Source organism: Opisthorchis viverrini (assembly GCF_000715545.1).
Source record: "Opisthorchis viverrini unplaced genomic scaffold opera_v5_220, whole genome shotgun sequence".
In the NCBI taxonomy this organism is placed as follows: Eukaryota; Metazoa; Platyhelminthes; class Trematoda; order Opisthorchiida; family Opisthorchiidae; genus Opisthorchis; species Opisthorchis viverrini.
The window spans coordinates 275,853-295,528 of record NW_008751874.1 but is presented as its reverse complement, the minus strand read 5'-3'; the positions used below and the strand labels follow the sequence as shown (position 1 = coordinate 295,528).

At 42.2% G+C, this 19,676-nt stretch overlaps 1 protein-coding gene across 1 annotated transcript in view; it reads left to right on the top strand.

Moving 5' to 3' along the window:
- Window positions 1–4,653: 4,653 nt before the first annotated feature.
- Window positions 4,654–19,676, top strand: part of T265_08419 (hypothetical protein) — a gene marked incomplete at both ends in the record, with an annotated part of 53,084 nt that continues 38,061 nt past the window's right edge. The window contains 5 exons of the mRNA XM_009174218.1: window positions 4,654–4,919; window positions 6,268–6,522; window positions 11,326–11,649; window positions 15,201–15,420; window positions 18,517–18,779. Coding sequence (XP_009172482.1) covers window positions 4,719–4,919; window positions 6,268–6,522; window positions 11,326–11,649; window positions 15,201–15,420; window positions 18,517–18,779 — 1,263 coding nt within the window. The remainder of the gene's footprint in view (window positions 4,920–6,267; window positions 6,523–11,325; window positions 11,650–15,200; window positions 15,421–18,516; window positions 18,780–19,676) is intronic.

Here is a 19,676-nt window from a genome sequence, read left to right as displayed (position 1 = left end):
ATGGGACGTTTTGTGCTCTTGGCTTTTGATGTTAGGGTCCCCATAGTTTTCTGTGTGTGGGTAATCCATATTAGTAGCATTTGTGCTGCCAATTTATATTTACAGCTTTTGATTTAGTGTTTGAAGGTTTGGTTACCTCAGCATGCCTGCTTTTGGAGAGTAGCAGGTCCTTTTATCACCCGTTTGTTCCCGTTGTCTTGAGACTTTCAGCCAGTCGTTTCAGTGAGTCACTTCTCTAAAATAATGCTGCACTAACTTGAGTGTGATACGATTGAAAACCTAAATCTACCTTTACACAGCAGATTCACTAAAGTAATTTCATTACAAAAGATTCAGCTGAGTCTATAGTGAAACCAAGTTGCTGTGAAAATGAGTGCATTCTATACGTTCCGGCCTAGATAAACTCAGTGCTAGGCCCTAAGATATTCCCGTGGAAAACTATCAAACCAATAAGTTAGTCAAAGCACAGCATAACGAGGCTTTAAGCCTTTCGATTTCTTGGGACCTTCAGGGGCTAACCGACAAGGGCTTGGCTTAAGCAAGCTGGAGTTTTGAGAGTTGCAAACTTTTGTCAACCGAGTCAGATGAAAGCGTGGCAGAACACCTACTAGTGAGAACATGACCTGTCATGGTAAAGAGGCTAGCAGGGGAGTGTCACAACGTCCAACATCGAGGTACTGCCTGCATAAAATACATGCCAACTAACTGATGAACGTCCTCGAATATCCCTTTGTAAGCTTACATATAACACAAACATACCTGACAATCCTTAACATAGTCACAGCACAGCATAACGAGGCTTTAAGCCTTTCGATTTCTTGGGACCTTCAGGGGCTAACCGACAAGGGCTTGGCTTAAGCAAGCTGGAGTTTTGAGAGTTGCAAACTTTTGTCAACCGAGTCAGATGAAAGCGTGGCAGAACACCTACTAGTGAGAACATGACCTGTCATGGTAAAGAGGCTAGCAGGGGAGTGTCACAACGTCCAACATCGAGGTACTGCCTGCATAAAATACATGCCAACTAACTGATGAACGTCCTCGAATATCCCTTTGTAAGCTTACATATAACACAAACATACCTGACAATCCTTAACAAAAGGGTTCACAGTAGCTCCCTGATCTGCAGCATGTCTGACATGTTGGCAAGATTTACGTGCCTGCTTTGGTCACTGATGGCGACTTGTTCACTGGATTGTACAACGTTGTACGACCCAGCCTCGTGGAGGTAAATTCATTTCTACTTACTTCACTGGTCACCACTACCATCATGGACGGCACGACATCAGCGTTCAATGGTGACGTTTTGCTGCCGTGAAACTTGCTTCAGAGTGAGGACATTGAAGGAGGGCCAGATAGACTGGGCGTGGAGACTTGAAGATTGATTTCCAGATGCATGAAGATGATGGCGTCGGATGACGCGTGGACGTTATTTGCAAAACCAATGAAGGAGGAACGGAGTCATGAGTCTTAACTACTGCACCTACAACGAAGGAGTTATATGATGCGAAGAGGAAGAAAAAAACGTATATAAAATGGAAATAACCTTTTTCCATTTGACTACCCTGCTTTATGCACCAAATAGGGCTACCTGGCTGATGGCACTACGCGATCTCCGACGTAGCATGATGTTATTTGTCTATATGCAATTCATGGCTGCACGTTTGATACAGCCAAGGCGCCCACATTCAGACAGCAGGATGATTAAGGCCCTCAACCAAAGTCTTTGGCTTACATGCCTGTAAACAGAGCAGTGGCGGTTGGCTGGAAATGCAATTATAATACCGTTTGCACGAAACACTTTACCATACATGTTCCAATCTCAAACTAAGGGATCAGCGGTGTGGTCAGACCACAAAACTTGGCGTAAGGTGCTCTGCGAGTGTTGCTCAGACACCCCACAGTATACCTCACTGGGTCGCCGAGGTGTACAAATCCTCAAGATAAGGTACAGTCTCCTCGTGACGGACTCCAGTATGCGGCATACATTTAGCGAAGAAAATCTTTGTAGAAAAGCAGACCTTGGGTCAATATCATACAATCAATGAAAAGTGCCCCATTGACGCGGAAGGCAATTGGATACCTTCACTGTAGATACGGATATATCAAACAATGCTTGGCACCGCATTATTTTCATCTGGAGGGCTGAAAATGGAGTGGGTTGCCAAAGGTAACAGCCTCCAACAAAACGATGTGAAAGTCTTTGTGGTTACCGGAGTCTGTTGAAAATACCAATACTTTTGGTTAGTCATGGTGTCTGTAGCTGTTACTTTGAAGACAGACCCTTATTTAAAGCAGGCCTTTCCTCCAACATCTGTTTCATTATCTCCCTGTACTGTTCGCTTCCATTTGGGTTTGTAAATTTTCGCTTCTATGTAGAGTTTTTTGAGTGTTTTGTTCCTATTTCTTTTCTTAACACAATGATGGTTCGATTTTAAGAAAAAATGCCGATAGCTGAGTAAAATACATTGTTTATGGGCTGGTCTTGGGCATATTCCGCGGCGTTGTTCAGCTCTGTAACATAAATGAACAAAAACTATCGAGAACTGTTACTTTATTTATTTTGGGATCCCAGAGTCCGCAGGAGTCCACAATTGCAAGAAGTCGGACATTCTTCGTGCACCTGACTTTTCTTGCACAACAGTGCATATCACAATAGTAAATTCTGGTGCCATACTCTTCTACAAAGGCTTCAAAATAATCTTTCAGACAGCTTGTCAGTGTTACAAGCAAAAATGATACATTGCACTACGGACTTCTGACTAAGTGCCTAGTACTGCCCGTATATTCAATTTCTATGCCTTAAGTGTATTTTTGTTCGTTGATATTATGTGTTATTGGCTTTAAACCGCACAATTCTTGTTGCCCTAAAGAACGCTAGTTATTTTCGAAGGTCCAAAGGAAAGAAACCATAACAGCATGTTACTTCGGTCCTTTATCCTGTTGACCTTATTGACCAGCCGACGGAAGCCGTGTTCTAGCGAAATTATTTGTGAAAAAGCTAGAATCGCATTTTGTTCGCAAACTCAAGTTCCCAGCAATGGGTTGAATTTCATAAATTTTATCCCACCTTCATTAACATAGCTTGCGGAAGGATTCGAGCTTTCTGAATCAAGCATCGATTAAAGCTAAGTATCAGCTGCAGCAACCCAGTGTGGAATATTACTTCAACTCAACGACGCACTCACCCAAATTGGTGCCCACATTTGAGTTTTCAAAAATAAGGTCTAAAGCCCTGACAAGCAGTACGACACCTATCTTTCTGAAGGTGCCAAGGAAAAGTAGAATATCAGTGGAATGGAGTGCCTAAACGGTTATCTCAAACTTTAAAACGTGCGCAAGAACGCAATACAAAAATCACCACGGCATCAGCCCGGCAGTTGTGTCATCCGAGGTACTCTCTAAAATTACTTCAAGCGGATTGACACTCATTGAGAGAGAAACTCGTGAGAACCAAGCTTGAATATTAGTGGCTGAGGGTTTGCCGACGTCATTCTCTTCAAACGATGCAACCTTTCCAAATGTTCCAGGATTGTCGTTCTTAATTACCTGAAACCTAATGTTGAGTATGTCTTTCAGCAGAAACTTAGATGGTGTTTGGCGATCAAAGCGGTCCCCCTTCTAAATTAATGAGGTCAGATTGAGCAGTCTCCTGTAAAAACGTATGATTAAGCAACAATTTTTTACTTGTGTTCACAACGTCTAGTGCCATTCGTCATCGTTTTTCTCCAACGGTTCTAATGATGTGTCGTCTGAAATTTCTCTTATTGTCTCTGTTTTAAATTGAAATGCTGTTGAGGAGTTCGGTGATTGACACTTACACGGCGGACGGTTTTGCTGTCCCCAGCTATAGTTCCTCAAAACCAGGCCACTCTGAATAATTATCTGGCGAGGTTTTGCATGCGTTTCTTATCTGTAAAGCGTAGAGTGCTTAGAGCCCAGCCAGTTGAAGTAGTGGATCTATTGGTCTACTTTATCAGTTGTGAAATTTCCAGTAGACCGATCGTGGGCGAAAAAGCCTTTCAAATCGGGATCACCTTTGTAACTTCTCCAAACTTTGCAACCTGTGGCCGTGACGTGAGGTCAGCGTGTGCGTTATGGACACTATCCACTGCGACGGTAAAACCCTATTACTTTTTGGATCAGTATTCGGCTCATGCGCAACAAATGTACTTTAAGTGTGTGACCGATGATGTATACCCACGAGGCCTTAATCTGTCAAAATACTTAGACATAAGCAAAAGACGTGGTTCGTTATCTGTTATTTGAATGAAGTAATAAACATGCTTTGTCACTGGCTAGTCTACGATATACTGAGTACCGGCCTTTGTCCGAATATGTATTGCTCAAATCCCTACACTAACGAATGGTTTCCTTCAAATGAGTAATCCATAGCTTGGTTGTACATACTAACAAACGAACCATGGGAAAAATCAGCAAACTAAGTTGTTAGTCTTTCGGAAGCCCATTGGGCAACTTGGGTTTTCTTTGAGTACTTGACGGCCCTGCAGAAGAAGCGTATTTCCAATGGGAATTCACGACACCCGCATAGTATCTGGTCTACAAATAAAACAGCTGTCTAACAACTGATCACAGCTTCAATCTCTTGTTTCAGGAATCCAACGGCAAAAAATGTGATAAATTGTGTCGGATCGGCCGAATAAACACTGGAGAGTTTTGCAATCAACAAGCTCCCTGAAATATCATTCCTCCATAGTTCAATGCTCGAAGACACACGCCTCAGCCCAGATAAGGTGCTTATCCGCCTGGAGGAAAACTTGAATCTTTTGCTTTTCGACCTAGTTGACCAGAAAAGAACGATAGATCATTTTGATCTAGCTGTGGGAGAATACAGACCAACGTTTTTTGTCTGTCGACATCGAAACTGCGGATTCTATGAGGACTTCCAAAAGGAGAGAGAGGTAAGCCCTCCATAAATTGAGCAAAACTGCTCAGAGCATCCACCGGCAATAGGTATGCAGTAGTGCCCAAAGTTTTGTGCACGCCTTTATTTATGCTGTTTCAGAATTTCATATCTTGTGTCAATAACAAAGAAACAACTGGTCAACAATCACCTACTTAGACGCTTAGCGTTTTGCCAACTTTATTCGAGTAGGATTTTTTGCAGTTAATTTTATTACATGCTGCGTAACCTTGGCAGAAATAAGCATTCGTAAAATGACTGCTGCCAAACCCATTCTGGGATCATCGTGGTTTTTCTAGTAGGTCAAATAAAATAATTTATGGGTAACGAGGGACTATTTATATGTGGAATCAAAATGTTCGTTAAATTAGAAAATGTCAGCATTTTGCTGTCAAGGTTGGCTCGATCCAGATTTTTTCTTTCTTGTTAATTGACCTGGTGTTCCATTGTTCAGATCAGCAGGATAATGTTGGCTTGCTGAATAGTTATTTGTAACGCTTGTCTTAATCGTAGACAGAGAAGCGTTTACCCTTCCGATGCCTAGCTGCCACGCCACCAGAAGAAAGCAAGAGAGCTGGGATACTGACAGGTTGCTCAAGACTAGACATGGGAAGTCGAGTGGGCGGAGGTCGGGTTCGAACCACGGACTTTCCGGTCAGTGAATCTACGCTCCAACCACTTGGGTCATTTAGCCGTAGACAGCTAAACTTTTAAATTCCTGTTTCGGGAATATAGCTTTTGTCGACATTAAGTCTGTGCCCAGAAACCGAATGACCCACCCCAAGCTGTATAGATGTGAGTCACCGGCAACTCAGTTGCGAGAACGATTTCATAACAGCAATGATTAAACGACGGTGATGAAGATGATGATGACGAGTATGCTGCTGCTGCTGCTGATGATGATGATGATGATGATGATGTGCTGAGTCACCGTCCAAGTGCACGTGGTGTGATATAGACCAGAAAGACCAGTCTGTTACAGTTATTCTGACTGACTTTATGCCATAGAGGGTGGGCTTAGACTGTTTCGGCCAAAATAGTCGTAGAATAAAAAGAGCTACAAAATGTGTACAAATTTACAAGCACATTTTGTGAGGTTTGGACTCAAGGGTGAAAAATTATACACATCTTCGGAGTTCCGTACCAGTAAAAAACCTATTGGCAGTTTAGAAGTTGACCGTAAAGTGTATTTCATTCCACTTTTACTATTGCATTACCAATTTTTACTGATAAGTTGGAATCCAAACCCAAACGTTCACCTTGAAGCAAAATGTGTAGCATGTTGACTTTTAGTATCCAAGAAAATTGTTACTGCGCTGAAAAGTTGCATTCTATTTTTCGTACAGAACTGGGCAATCGAAAAGCAGAAATTAAAGGAAGAGATTGAGAAACTTGATGCGAGAACAGCCGAGAGAAAAGTGTATAAAGAGGAACTGACCAAACTGCAGAATGCATTCACATCAACCTCTAAAGACGGAGATTCAGAAATTCGATTTCGGCTTGGCGAATTATCAAGAGAATTGACAATGCAACGTGTAAATGAGTTGGCTTTGCTAAGACGTTATGCTGGATCTCAGGAACTTGAAGTTGTGCTGCGAAAGGTAAGTTAGATACCACGGCAATACAATAACCTAAAAATAGTGACTATCTAACATAAGTGCTTACAGACCAGTGGGATAGTGTTTAGGATAATATGGCCATGCGCTCGTAAAATGCTAAGTTGCATGCTTAAGACGCTTTATATTGAAATCAAAATCGCTGAATTCGGTGCAGCCATCGATAATATTGTTAAGTAACCGGATATGAAGGTATCGTTGCCTTGGTAGGGAGATTCATATTGATTCCTTCATTCCTGAAGGCCAGTTAATTAAGCCTCTTCTTCAACGAGGAATAATGAGGCTACGGGAAGACAGTTCCTGTGATCAGCTCGACTATCAGGCCGCTGGAAATGAGATGCACTTGAAATTTATTTAAACCCATCGTTAGTTTAAACGATTTTCTTGTTTTTTTCGACGAAATCTCTATGTTATTCCGATGTTTCTGAATCATTGGGATAGGTGTTCTTTACCTTCGGTGCAGACAAACCGCACTGATAACGGAACTTTGGTTTACTCCTGCAATTATAGATACGACCGTTTTCCAGATGGCTTTGATGGCAACCCCAGGCCCCTATAGACTCGTACAAAACCAATACGCACATCCCCCTGGTCACTCAACAGAAACCTCCTACAGAACTAACCCCACTTGGCCTAACACGACAAAAAACAATGTCATATAATTAGTAGTTTACGGTACTGGACTTTAGTGTGGGAATTTTATGCAGCTTTGAGAAGGATTAGAGGAACGGAAACAAGCGTTTAAATCAAGAATCGGAGGCCGCCCCATGAAGCAATGGTTGCTACACATTCATTTTGTTCTTGAACCTCTGTACTCTTGAAGAAACTGTAGACACCCTTACTCTTCAACACAGAGGTCGACACCAGCGACGCGATGATTCTGTGGGCTGGTTTTGACGTACTGATGATAAAAAAAATCGATTTCGCTGCCACTGAGTGTAATTCAAGACAATGGCTCTTGACTGTCGTAATCTGTAAAATTCATAGCTGTATGTTAACTGAGATACTACTATGACACCTGCACCTAGACCGGAGGACAATTAAGGTACTCAGTCCAATTCTTTGGCTCGAAAGCTTTACCGCAACACGGCGGTTGTCGACGTGATGCCAATCGCGTAGGTCAAATGTTTAGTAGACCGATTTCCAGTCTTGTCCTAAACTTCAAGTTGGACGGTTAATAGGGAATGCTTCATACGGATATCCATTGAAGAACTTGATGGAAGAGACTCTGGAAGTCGAATAAATACCCTCTAATATGGCTCTTTTTAACTGATGTGGGTAAAGCGTCGCACCAGTTTCTTCACGATGGAGAACCATGCTAGCCTAGCCATAAATCCGAAATCTCGGAGCAGAATCACGGTACGGCATAGCAGTGGTAAATCTACGGCAGTGAAGCATCGGTGTCGAACATTAATGTCACGCTGCCGATGATGATGATAATGATGAACATTGAATACAATGTGGATGCAACCAATTCCTCAAAAAAAAAGTCAGTGATTGATGTGTGGCATTCCAACGGCCCGTTTTTACTCCACCGTTCGTTTGCTTTCCAGGCTGTTTTGGGCCTTCTTCCACTTCATTGATAAGCAGTTGTGATATACACGACAATATTACGCCATTTTTGAGCTGAAAATATTTCTGGGTAGAAAACACACTTCATAAACAAGACGAGAGCCTTAAACCAGTCGCTAGCTAGTGCAATACCAGGTCTCACTGGTGAGCTTGGTTGACGCTACAGCGACCGAAGTTTGTTTATTTTGGTGTACTGGGGAGTAACGCCGGTGACTGCCAAAGCTCTCATCCTAGGCAGACCCGTACTGTAAAAGAATTTCCTTGCACTTGAACACAATAAAGAGCATGCACAGTATTGGCAACCAAAACCGAAATCGGGAATGAGCATAAATAGATGAACAGAGGACAGTCGTCTTAACCGAACCCTACCAATGTAGGATGGGAACATAAAGGATGGAAAGGAGTTCCAAATCTAGTCATTTGACGAAGGAAAACCTGGCGATCTTTTTACCATAGCAGAGATGATGAATCGACAAAATTAATTAGAATAATGCAACGTGAAGGTCTATCGGAAATGCACGTAACAGGCGCTGTTGTTGTTAGTTCTGAAGAACGTTTCTATGACTTTATCGGTAAGATATAGCAAGAGATGCACGCCAAGATCATCCGACAGCTTGGCTGTAAGAAATGAGGAAAGTGTGAGAATTTGTTTTAATCTCGAGAAGAGGCTGGATTCTATCCCAGGCAGGTTAGACAACAGGACAAGTAGAATCTGAAATTTTCTGTGACAGGAGGCTGAAGAGGAGGGCTGTAAACGGGAGCAGACACAAAAATCAACTTCACTGTATTAAATTTTGTGATCTCTTGGAAGTTGTCGTTCAACAGAAATGTCCAAACTCAGAACGACGAAGGACAGATTGTGCAGTTTGGAAAACTGGTGACTGAGAATTCCGAGGGTTTGTGATGCTGTAGATGAAATATGGGAGTAATTGCAAATGTCACGGATGGTGGCGTTATTTGGACTTCAGCCGACGATTTTGGTGAGTTCAACAATCAACATATTCATGGTATGGAAACTTTCAGAACCTGTAGAGGTCGTTTTGCATTCGTAACACATCACGTTAGGGATTGAATGCAACGCACCAAAAAGTGCCTCTGAAGATGGAACATCTAACTGCAACAGACTCTTTGAAAGAACCAACAATGCTTTTTGGTACCGCCGTAACTGTGCCAAGTCGTAAATATGACCTTGCCGGACTGAAGGCATACCGACCAACTGTTTTATAAGCTTGCGAACTGGCTGTCGAGTCATACGTGTAGGCAACACGTTGATAGTTTTGATAAAAGCTCAACCTGATCCAAATCCCTTGGTATGTCGAGAGTCACTAATAAACTTGACTAAAACGAAAGGCCAAGTATTAGTTACTATACTTTGATGGGGTATCCATCAAGCAGTTTTGTCTGCGCTTGTACGGTCGACCACTCAGGAAGGTGTACTTCTCAGGGTTTTTCATTAGAAACTATGAAATTCTGAAGCTCCGGAGTTAGAAATAAGTGATGCGATGCATAACCAGTGCAAATCGCTATCACTAAGTTCCATATGGAGGGTCTTTCGGTAACCATGATCCATAGTTGGATAAACTTGCTACTGATGAAGCTGTGTTACGTGCTACCTCTTCTCAGGAACACTTGAAATCAGAAAAAAGGGTGAGAAAAGGCTACTTTTCTAGAGTTATACGATTTCCCGAGAAACGGACATGAGTAAAGTTGGATTACCTGGCTGAGGGCAATGAGAGATAAGTTGACGAAAACCAAACGATTGCATCTCTGAAACAGTGAAGCCGGATGGAGCAGCTGAAGTGGAAGTTTATTCACATGCAAAAAACATAGGACGCATATTTCATATTCTGGAAAAGAATGCCGCAAAAAAACCTTATGAGATAGCACATGGGCACGGTGGGTTTTAAATATCCAATAAATTCATGGTTGAAGAGTCCCAGTGGGACAAACGAAGACACAGACTAAAAGGCGCAGTTGGTGGTAGGGATGTGTTCGAAGACACTGAATTTATGATAAAGGTACGACGTTGGAAACGATTGAGAAAAGGCAGAAGTAATATGCTTCCTGCCGACCTGAACCCCGAGGTTTGAGGAATGTGACCGTTGGGAATTGTAAACATCTAGATGTCAAGTTCATTAGTTAACTTTGACTAGTGAATACAACTTCTAACGGCGAATAAGACGCCAATGAGACTAGGATAACGGTATAGTAAACATAGAGAGTGACGGGAATAACAAGGACAAATATTGTTAGACTGTGCTTTCATTCTTGTTTACCCTGAATGATACTGAGCAGTAAAGAGTATGTATGCCATTCTGTGTTGATTGTTTTGTTCGGATCGGTGGTTTGACACGTGTTTTATTTCACTCTTCCCTATTTATGGTTTTCAACCATAGGCAAATCACCGCTTATTTTAAGCAAATGCCTGCTCCAAACACCAGTCTCTAATGCTTGATCGACCCGTCTTAACACCTCTGAATGTCAGTACTCGCGATTATTCATGACTGATGATGGAACTGAAAAGAAAATCAAGGATTTGCCCTCAAGCGTTCTGTATTTATGGCAAGTAATATTCTGATGTGAAGTTATCTTCTGGTAAAAAAAATCCGATGCCTGCACGAAAACCATTACGTTGGGCCGGTTGAATTTGGGAAACAAATTGAAAGCTCGTCCGGTCAAAATACATCCCTTTGGTCCACTCAGATGTGCAAAAATTTGGTTCGCTCTATTTATTTTTGTTATTATTCATCTTCTTTTATCACAAAGCGAATGTTTAATGGAAAACAACTATACAGCGACTGCAAGAATCTGACATCCAGAGACGGAACTAAGCAGCTGACCGTTCCGAAACTTCAGTTTCATAGGATCGGATACTGTACAGTAGCTCTTATAAGGCACATTTCTGCAAATCAGCATACATCTTTAATTCTGTGGCCATAACGCATCGCATGAGAACATAGCGATCCAATCGGCTTGGCTGATGCAACTACGATGGTGTTAACTAATTCCATAAAAAGTGCTAAGATTTTTGCAACCTCTCTCCTGAATGGTCACTATAAGTAGGGTGTGCTTTGGTCTGCTAGCATCGTGATTGTCTATTTGACTTGTGGACACTTGTAACTTAGGAGACGTACAGTACGCCAAGACATTCACCGATGGTTTATCCGTGAGCGGAGTTATTCCACTCTGACTGGGTTCTACCTTCGTTTCCTCCAGGAAATCAGAAAGCTCAAGAATCGACTCGTTCAAGTAGAGAGTATGGCCCAAATGTGCCTCAGTTACTACTCCAGTTGTACAGAAATGACATCGTTCCAGATTGAGACTCTCCAGAAACAGCTTGATCTCTCCATTTCGAAGGAAGAGTATGACCGCCTGGTGGATGAGTATGAAAACCTGTCGACGAAATATCTGGAAACTTTTTGTCAACGTTTTAATAGCTCAGAGGGCAATAGTGGAACGTTCACAGCTGACGCGAATTTTGAAAAACTCCGTACTGAATACGAGTTTCTGGCAAACCAGTGGGCAGCAAAAACCCAGAAGGTAAGCTACCAGTATTATCCTCCTCTTTGTGAAATCTCGGTATGAATACACTACTGTGGTATGCAAGCGAGCTTTTTCATACTAAGCTCATGCATCTTCACCGTAGAAAGAAGCACTTGCGAATGCGCCTGATATGCAACGAGCTTTTTCATACGAAGCTCATGCATCTTCACCGTAGAAAGAAGCACTTGCGAATGCGCCCCTGTCTTCACTTTAGATCAGTTGATTTTGGGATTTGACCAACTCATCTCGTCTTTTTTGTGGTCTCTATTTCATGCTGTAGTAGTCCGTGGGATGGTGGAGTAAACAGAAATAAAATCTGGCACGAATGACTTCATAATCATAATCATCATCGACAGCATGTCATCAGTGCTCGACACCGATGCTTCACTGCCGTACAACCATGATTTATTTGAAAGCTTTATAGTAACGAAAAGAATAAAGCTGGACGGGGAAGGGACTTATTGCTAACGTACCTATACCCCCAGACACTCACTCAGGCGATCTGGATAGAAACTGACAACAACAACGCCACTGACATCGGTTGGCAGCCATATCTTGCAGTGTCTCCAACCAGGCACAGTGAGGATCACGCGGTCCCCATCCTGGAAGGCCAGTAGCACCGACAGCACCCAAGCGTTTCGTGATCTTCATACTCCTCTGCCAAGTCAAGGGTTGGCCACCTCTCTGTTCACGCCACTCTGAATTAGGCATGGAAAACAGCACTCTCTTCGGCAAACGATGGTTCGGCATGCGCAACACAACCAAGGCAGCTTTTGGTGCTGAATACATTCTTCAATGGAAGTACCCGTTGCACAGCCGAAAACGCACATTCTAACTGCCTCATTACGGATTCGATGACCGAACTTATCAGGGAGTGAAACCGTAAATTATAGGATATAACGAACTAGGAAGGATAGCCCACACACGTGGATCCCGGATACCACAAACCGGAAACCGTATCTATAAAATGCATGAGCATGTAAAAATCTGAAGGACTGACAGTAACTGACTTTAAAGTTTGAAAAAAGCTATCAATGCAATTTTTCCAAATGAAACATCTTGCTGAAGCTAACTAACTAGTAACCAGGACTTTCTGAACGGTAACTGTTTGCTGTGAGACATCATACTATTGATTCGGTCATCTGGACTTATTGGAATATCGGAACATATGCAGAGCACCAAAACAGTTCTTCCTTGTGCTCTTCTCATAGAGCAGCATTTCTTCGAAGAAACAACTCCCCTATTTAGGACAGCTTTGCCGAGGAACTTTTAGCATAAAACACATTTTAACCTCTGGGTTTTCTAGTTTTTCCCATGTTTCTAAAAGCAGCCCCACTCTATAAAGACTGAGACTATAGCATGACCTGTTCGGTTCAGTGGTTTGTTGTAAGCTTTCCATCTTTAGTAGTCACATCCACGTGGAATTCTCAAGATGGCAGCTATGTGAGGACAAAACACACATGGAAAGCTGTCCCTTACGCCCAGCAGTTGATATGAGTTGCCTCCTGTTGCGCCTCCGCTCACTGGCTAAAAGATCTAGCGAACGCCATTCGTATGCAGTCACAAGACAACTTCGGATTCGTCAAAGTTATTCAAAACGTGCTTGTCGTAGACAGACGCATGCGCTCAGTGGTTGCCCTAACTAGACATATTAATGTGTACGGCAGTGAAGCATCGGTGTTGAACACTGATGTCATGCTGTCGATGATGATGATGATGAATGTGTGCTTTTCAAAGCCGTTGAGTGTATCTGTGATTTTTTCATGCAGTCGGTCGCCAGTTTACCCACCAGACGTGTGGAGGTTAACGAAAATTTCCAAGCTGTTCCTTGAACACACTTTACTAGCGGTACTGCCTACCGACAAAGAAATTGGGTTACGATGGGCTCCCAACTCGCCCCTATGGTATTTTGAATACGAAGTTTTGAATTCAGCTGTTGAGCAGTCCCCCTTCTGTAAAATATGTCTAACATTCATACGCACAATAACCGCACCTTGCCAAGCAACAGGAGCCAAACGGTGACTTCCATTTGCTCAGTTTTGCATTGACCAGAAACGAGCATGACTCACACAAAAGGGGGCACACATAAAAACCACATAGCCTCACCAAAACTCCACGTAACCTCGTAACATCTCCGACTCACACGACCGCTAAGATCCACACAAGGACAAATATTATGTTGAAATGAAGGTCATCTGGGAAATTGTCACTAAGTGCCAAATTAGTATTAGAAAATAAGCCCAATTGTTCAGAGAAAGCCCACAGACACTCAGTGGACATTTAGAAGGGTCCGCTTCAGAAAAGGCAATATGATGCTCCACAAACCGCGTAAGGCAAAAGACGTTGCATCATTTCCAGAGAATCAAGGGAAACTTATTAATTTGCTGAGAAAGTGGAGCAACAGACACGTGACATGCACTCCCTCATTTGCCTGGTTGATATAGACCATCGGATCAATCTGGTAGGTCAGCGTAAAATAACGGGTTTCGGAAAAAAATTGGTCGAAGGGTATTTACGAACCAATGGCGGAAACCGTTGAAGCGACCACCCATCGGATAGGTAACCGCTATTTTTCCCGGAAGAAGAAATATGTAGAAGCTCTGAAAATGCCTTGATCCAGCACTCGGATTTCTCCGCCACTGAGTAGACAATTTCTTCTTAGCGTCAGCGCATCATCAAGTTTATCGTCAATCTTCTTTATCGTCTTCCTTTAGTGATACAATATGACTGAGAATGATCGTATACAAACGGAAACAAACGTATTAAAGTGAGAATTTTCACTAGATTCAATGACACAACATTTTAAATTTTTGACCCGGTATGTTCTGAGGAGGTCGCACTCTGGATGGAAGTTTGCGTATACTTTACCAAGGGGGTTTGCATAACGGCCTCAAAAAAGTATGCCGATAATAAGGAGAGCGTTTTGGACTTCTTTCGCAGGATCCTTTTTTATTGTTGCAGACATGTTTTTAGCTGACAGGAATTTTCCGACCAGTGGATTCCGTTTAAATAATTATTGACATATATATACACATATATGGTATACAAATGTCAGTATGAGGGCTACGGGGTTGGGCTATTTAATCTGAAGATGCCTTGCTTGCGAAGAGCGTATGTCTTTCTCCGTGTGGTCTGGTCAATCTAATGGAAGTTCAAAAAACTGGCGGAACGATTTGTAGAATACTATTGAGGATCCCAAGCTGGCGTATGCATTTTGAAACTGCATTACAACTGATGCACCCGTTGCATATTGTCGTAAACTGTTAACCGGTCGTGACTTCTCAAAGTTACTTTATGGCTTTAGATAAGCATCCCTCACACACAAAAGGAGGACCATCGTACGAAAAGGGAGCAGTGCGACTCTTTGTTTTTAATTTTAGAAAAGTTGCCTCATCCTACTTGCCCGCACTCTTGATTCATCACGAGGATTTGGTATTCCTCCTATATAGATCATTACTTTTTGCGTGACACGCTTCTTTTGCAGCATATTTAGCAGAACGATATCGTGAATAGCACTAAGAAATTACTGTACCATATTTCCGTTCAAGCCTACATCGAAACATGATTGGAGATCAATGAAGCCACAAGGAAACAAACCGGGTGAGTCGAGAGAATTTAACAGAAAGGCTCTTGAAGAAGAACTACTCCAAATGTTAAACCGAGTCTGGCAGTTCACTGAGCGCCTCGTACAGAAAAATCAAAAGTTGGAACAAATAATGAGCATACAAATGAAACAAAAGAAACTTGTACCGAATTCCGAGCTAACTGGTAAGTTTGTGGGTACAATTTTGTTGGAAATACCTAGGTATTTTTGGGGACTGCATGAGGGTTAGAAGTCTGCCTAGTTTTTGGAAAGGTAGCCAGACATAACACTACCTTTTTTCTGTTTCTTTTCCGCACATAACTGTGTATTTCACCGCCGTTTAGCTCGACATCCAGGACTAGAATTCTGAATCCTAGTGAATCCTAGCTTTAACCCTCCAAACTTCGCTACTCCGTTTCTTCTCAGTAGTTAAAAATTGTTCAAACTTTTTTCAGTTATTTAGTTTACGTCATCGGGGACCTGTAAATAATGCCTTCAATTCCGTGTATTTCACTGCCGTTTAGCTCGACATCCAGGACTAGAATTCTGAATCCTAGTGAATCCTAGCTTTAACCCTCCAAACTTCGCTAGTCCATTTCTTCTCAATAGTTGAAAATTGTTCAAACTTTTTTCAGTTATTTAGTTTACGTCATCGGGGACCTGTAAATAATGCCTTCAATTCCTGCTCATCTATGCTCGACATCTGTGTATCAAGCAACGTTGTTCTGTTTTTTCTTCAGTGTACAACACGTCTAGTGTCACGGTGTTCTTCGCTATTCAGGTGCACAGTTGGCAGAATCGGGGATTTGGTTCTCTGATTGGAAGTATTTTGAACAGTTATCAAAATATGGTTTAAGTGCAGCTGTACTAGAGCATCTGACCAACTGATATTATAAAATCTCAGCTCGATGTCACAGTTATTTTTTCAATGTACATGCGAATTTTCTGTGGAATCTTTCGGGATCTAAACAAGATGTCAGGTGATTTCTAGAGTTTACACTTCTGCCTCATAGTTACATATGAGTGTAGCCTTAACTCAGCCATTCTGAGCCTCTCATGACAAATGCATATAATTTGCCCAGAAAAATACTGAAAATTATCAGCAGTACAAATTCCACCAAACTCCGGTGATCTCCAGATTAGTAATTTGAACACTTAAATCTGCAGTCGCCAGTGCCTGCTCAGTGGCTGTACAAGTGCAAGTCCTTCTCGGTTTCTCAGCATTGATTGGTTTCGCCTACAGAACAAAACCTTCATTAAAATTCCAAAATTTCCTCGTACAGCCGGAACCATTTTAGTTGTACGCTTGGTAGTTTTCACCATTCTCAAACAGTCATATTGGATTGTTATGAGAACTGTTGTTTTATTAGCGAAATAATCCTGTTGGTTTTGCATCCCCCTGTTCAACACTGGAGTATTTCTCGTGTACAAAAATTTCAGCGAACAGGAGGAAATCGCTTCTTGATAAGGAGATAATGGCCCAGGTAGTGGAATTAGGTTTTTTATGGAAGATCACAGTTCTGATTGTAAAGCAGTTGACTGTCACGAGAGACGCACTGATGATGCCCCGATTACTGGTGGCTTAACGTCTGAAAAGTAAGCTGCCAAGCTCGGAGAAAAGATCAACAACCAAAAAGAACACTACAGTCTCTCATAAACTAAGAAGTCATCCTTCCACAAACCCAGTTGTCGAGATTCTACATACGCAAAATACCCACAGGATATCCATTAGTTCGGACTTTTCATTGAAGCAATAGATGTAAGTGTATTCGACTTTTTTGCAACCAACCATCTGCTGAACTTAATATTTCCAAATGGTATCCGGTTCCATCGGCTTCAAAGACTTATTGCATTGGTAGACCCTTGTCGAGGTTGAAAAAGACAACTGTGTTCTACTATGAACACAAATAAGGCAGGAACATTCTAACATCTGATTAATTTCGTTTAAGAGCAAAACAGTTTATCCTGGCAGACAAAAACATACAGAGTGAAGTTCGGGGTTGGAACATCGACTGGAATACATAGAAAGACAGCTGGTGCTGCCTCTTAATTATGGTCTCCGCTTGCTTGAACAAATCACCATCATCATTACTGTCAGCTGTAATAACCGTGTACTTGTCGTACAGTGGTTGTAGCTGCCACATCTTCGTTCACCGATGATTCGGGGAGGTGGGGTAGGTAGCTGCGCGTTGGAGGCGGGAGCTGATAATTTAGTGCGTAAGTACAGCACTGTAGGTGGAATATCAAATGAGGGGATTGGGAAGGGAGCTATGCAATGAAGGCGATAGCTTGGATGCATGAGCGCCATTGAGGGCGCGGCTGGGCCACATCTGACATGTGTCTCTAGCCGTTGATGTGGCCCGTCTTGGGTTCCCATCCAGGAAGATGGCAATGACCAGCGCAGCTGAGTTTGCTGGTAATGGTTTTTATACTTCGTTGCCAATTCATTGTTTGACCGCCTCTGGCTCTCTTCTACCCTTCACGTGGTTGTGCGAAAAGAGCCCTTCGAGAAAGTCGATCAACTGACATACGCAGCACGTGGCCAAGCCAGCGCAACCTATGCAGTATGATCAGTTCCTCTATCAAGGGTGAGTTATTTTCCCCGAATACCTCAACGTACCTCAGCATTTCTGGTCCAGTGTTCCCACCAGATTCTGGCGATGCTTCGAAGAAATCGATGGTCAAACACTGAACAAATAATTTTCGGTGCATATACCGTTTTAAGTGGCTAAACTTTGTAAGATATTCAACTGTCATAAAGAAGTACACAGTGCATTCCTCCATCAAAGTGGGTAATGGCTCGGTCATTTTTTTCACTTATACCTAATCGTTTGGTAAAGCCTACTTAGAAGAATAGTGAGTGTCATAGCCAGTACAATCTGGTGAAGAGAACCATTGATTTTCCGGCAAAAATTAATGGAAGGGAGCTAAAATGAACAGGAAGCCCGGTAGTGAGTTTTTAGGCGAGTGAATGTTGACCAATTTACTGAATTAATCGACAGTATGACTTGGAGGGGGCTATGTAAGGTGATGAGTAATAGTAGTCACTAAAAAAATAAACACCATTCAATAGCAAACGATCGCTGGATGAAAAAAGTGCAGTAATCACCGAGAGTTTCTTTCACCACCTTGGGGCTCCACTATTTCCACCAGATTTCGAGAAATTGTCTTGAGTATTCCCAATCTTGGCTAAGGATAAACAATGAAAGAAAAACTTCTCTCATTGTTATAAATACGACTAGAAATAAATCGGGAAAATATTTTTTTTTCTCAAACTGTAGAAGCCGCCCCCGACAGCGTACACCAAACGTGGAAAAAACGATCACGGGTTGTGGAACGGGAGAATCTGAAACTGCGGCACGAAAATGAGCAACTGAAGGAAGTTGCTGTAATATCTCTTGCGCAAATACAAAACGCTGAGCAGCAACAGGCAACTAAAGACTTGGAACTGGAAAGTCTCAGGAAACAGTTGGTGGAACTGGAAGCAAAGGACGACGGGACGGCCAAGATGGTCCGGCTACACCGTATGATAACACAATTACAAGTAAGGAAGAAGTAATTATCGCAAACCCGTAGGATCAATGTCAGTGTAAATAGTGGAATCGTTTATGGCGAAAACCCTGGGTGTTTAACCAGTTAAACCCAGTAAACTGGTCATATGGATGTCACAACTATTAGCGCGGAGATAGAAAAAACTGACAAGGTGTAAAATCCGCTATGAAAATGTTAAAAGACATTTTGAGAATACACGATACTCCGAAGTTTCGACAGCCTTCTTGAATTGTGGAAGTTACAGTATAAACGTTTTTAGGAGGATATGTCAAGAAACCAGGAGGCCAGGGGAACATTTTGTTGAACTCGGGCCAATCCGGCGTGGAACGTGGTGCAAGCACTGGATTTTACTACTTAGTAACTCAATGCTACTCTAAAGGTATTTCAGTAGTTGAAATGCATGACGATAAAATAACTTAAAGTTTAACGCGGTTGATGCTACAAATGCATGTTATACGGCATGCCCTTATAGTTATGGTTCCAACCGACCAAAGTAATTGTGAGGGTTGCACCTCGATCTTAAATTTATATGGCATCGTGTTGTCCTACGCAAACACGAGGTGCTACACATCTCTCAGAAGCAAACTTGAGTGTATTTTTCAGCTTATTTTACTAATTAGTTATCACAACTACAGCATTCTCTGGTCTCATGACTGGTTGGAATATTGAAGTTGTGCTAAATTTGGTGCTCTTGATAGAGGTAGCAAGCACCGTTTGATTATCAGATATATGGCTTTATTTACTTATGCCTTGCATGAAATTTGGCATCTCATGTTTGAAGCTTTGAGCTGGTCACCTGATAGCTCGGGGATGAAATTCACCTGCTTTCGTATCCTTCGAAAGCAATCTTTCCAGTCAGTGTTCGTTGAGAAGACGTCTCTTAATCCAC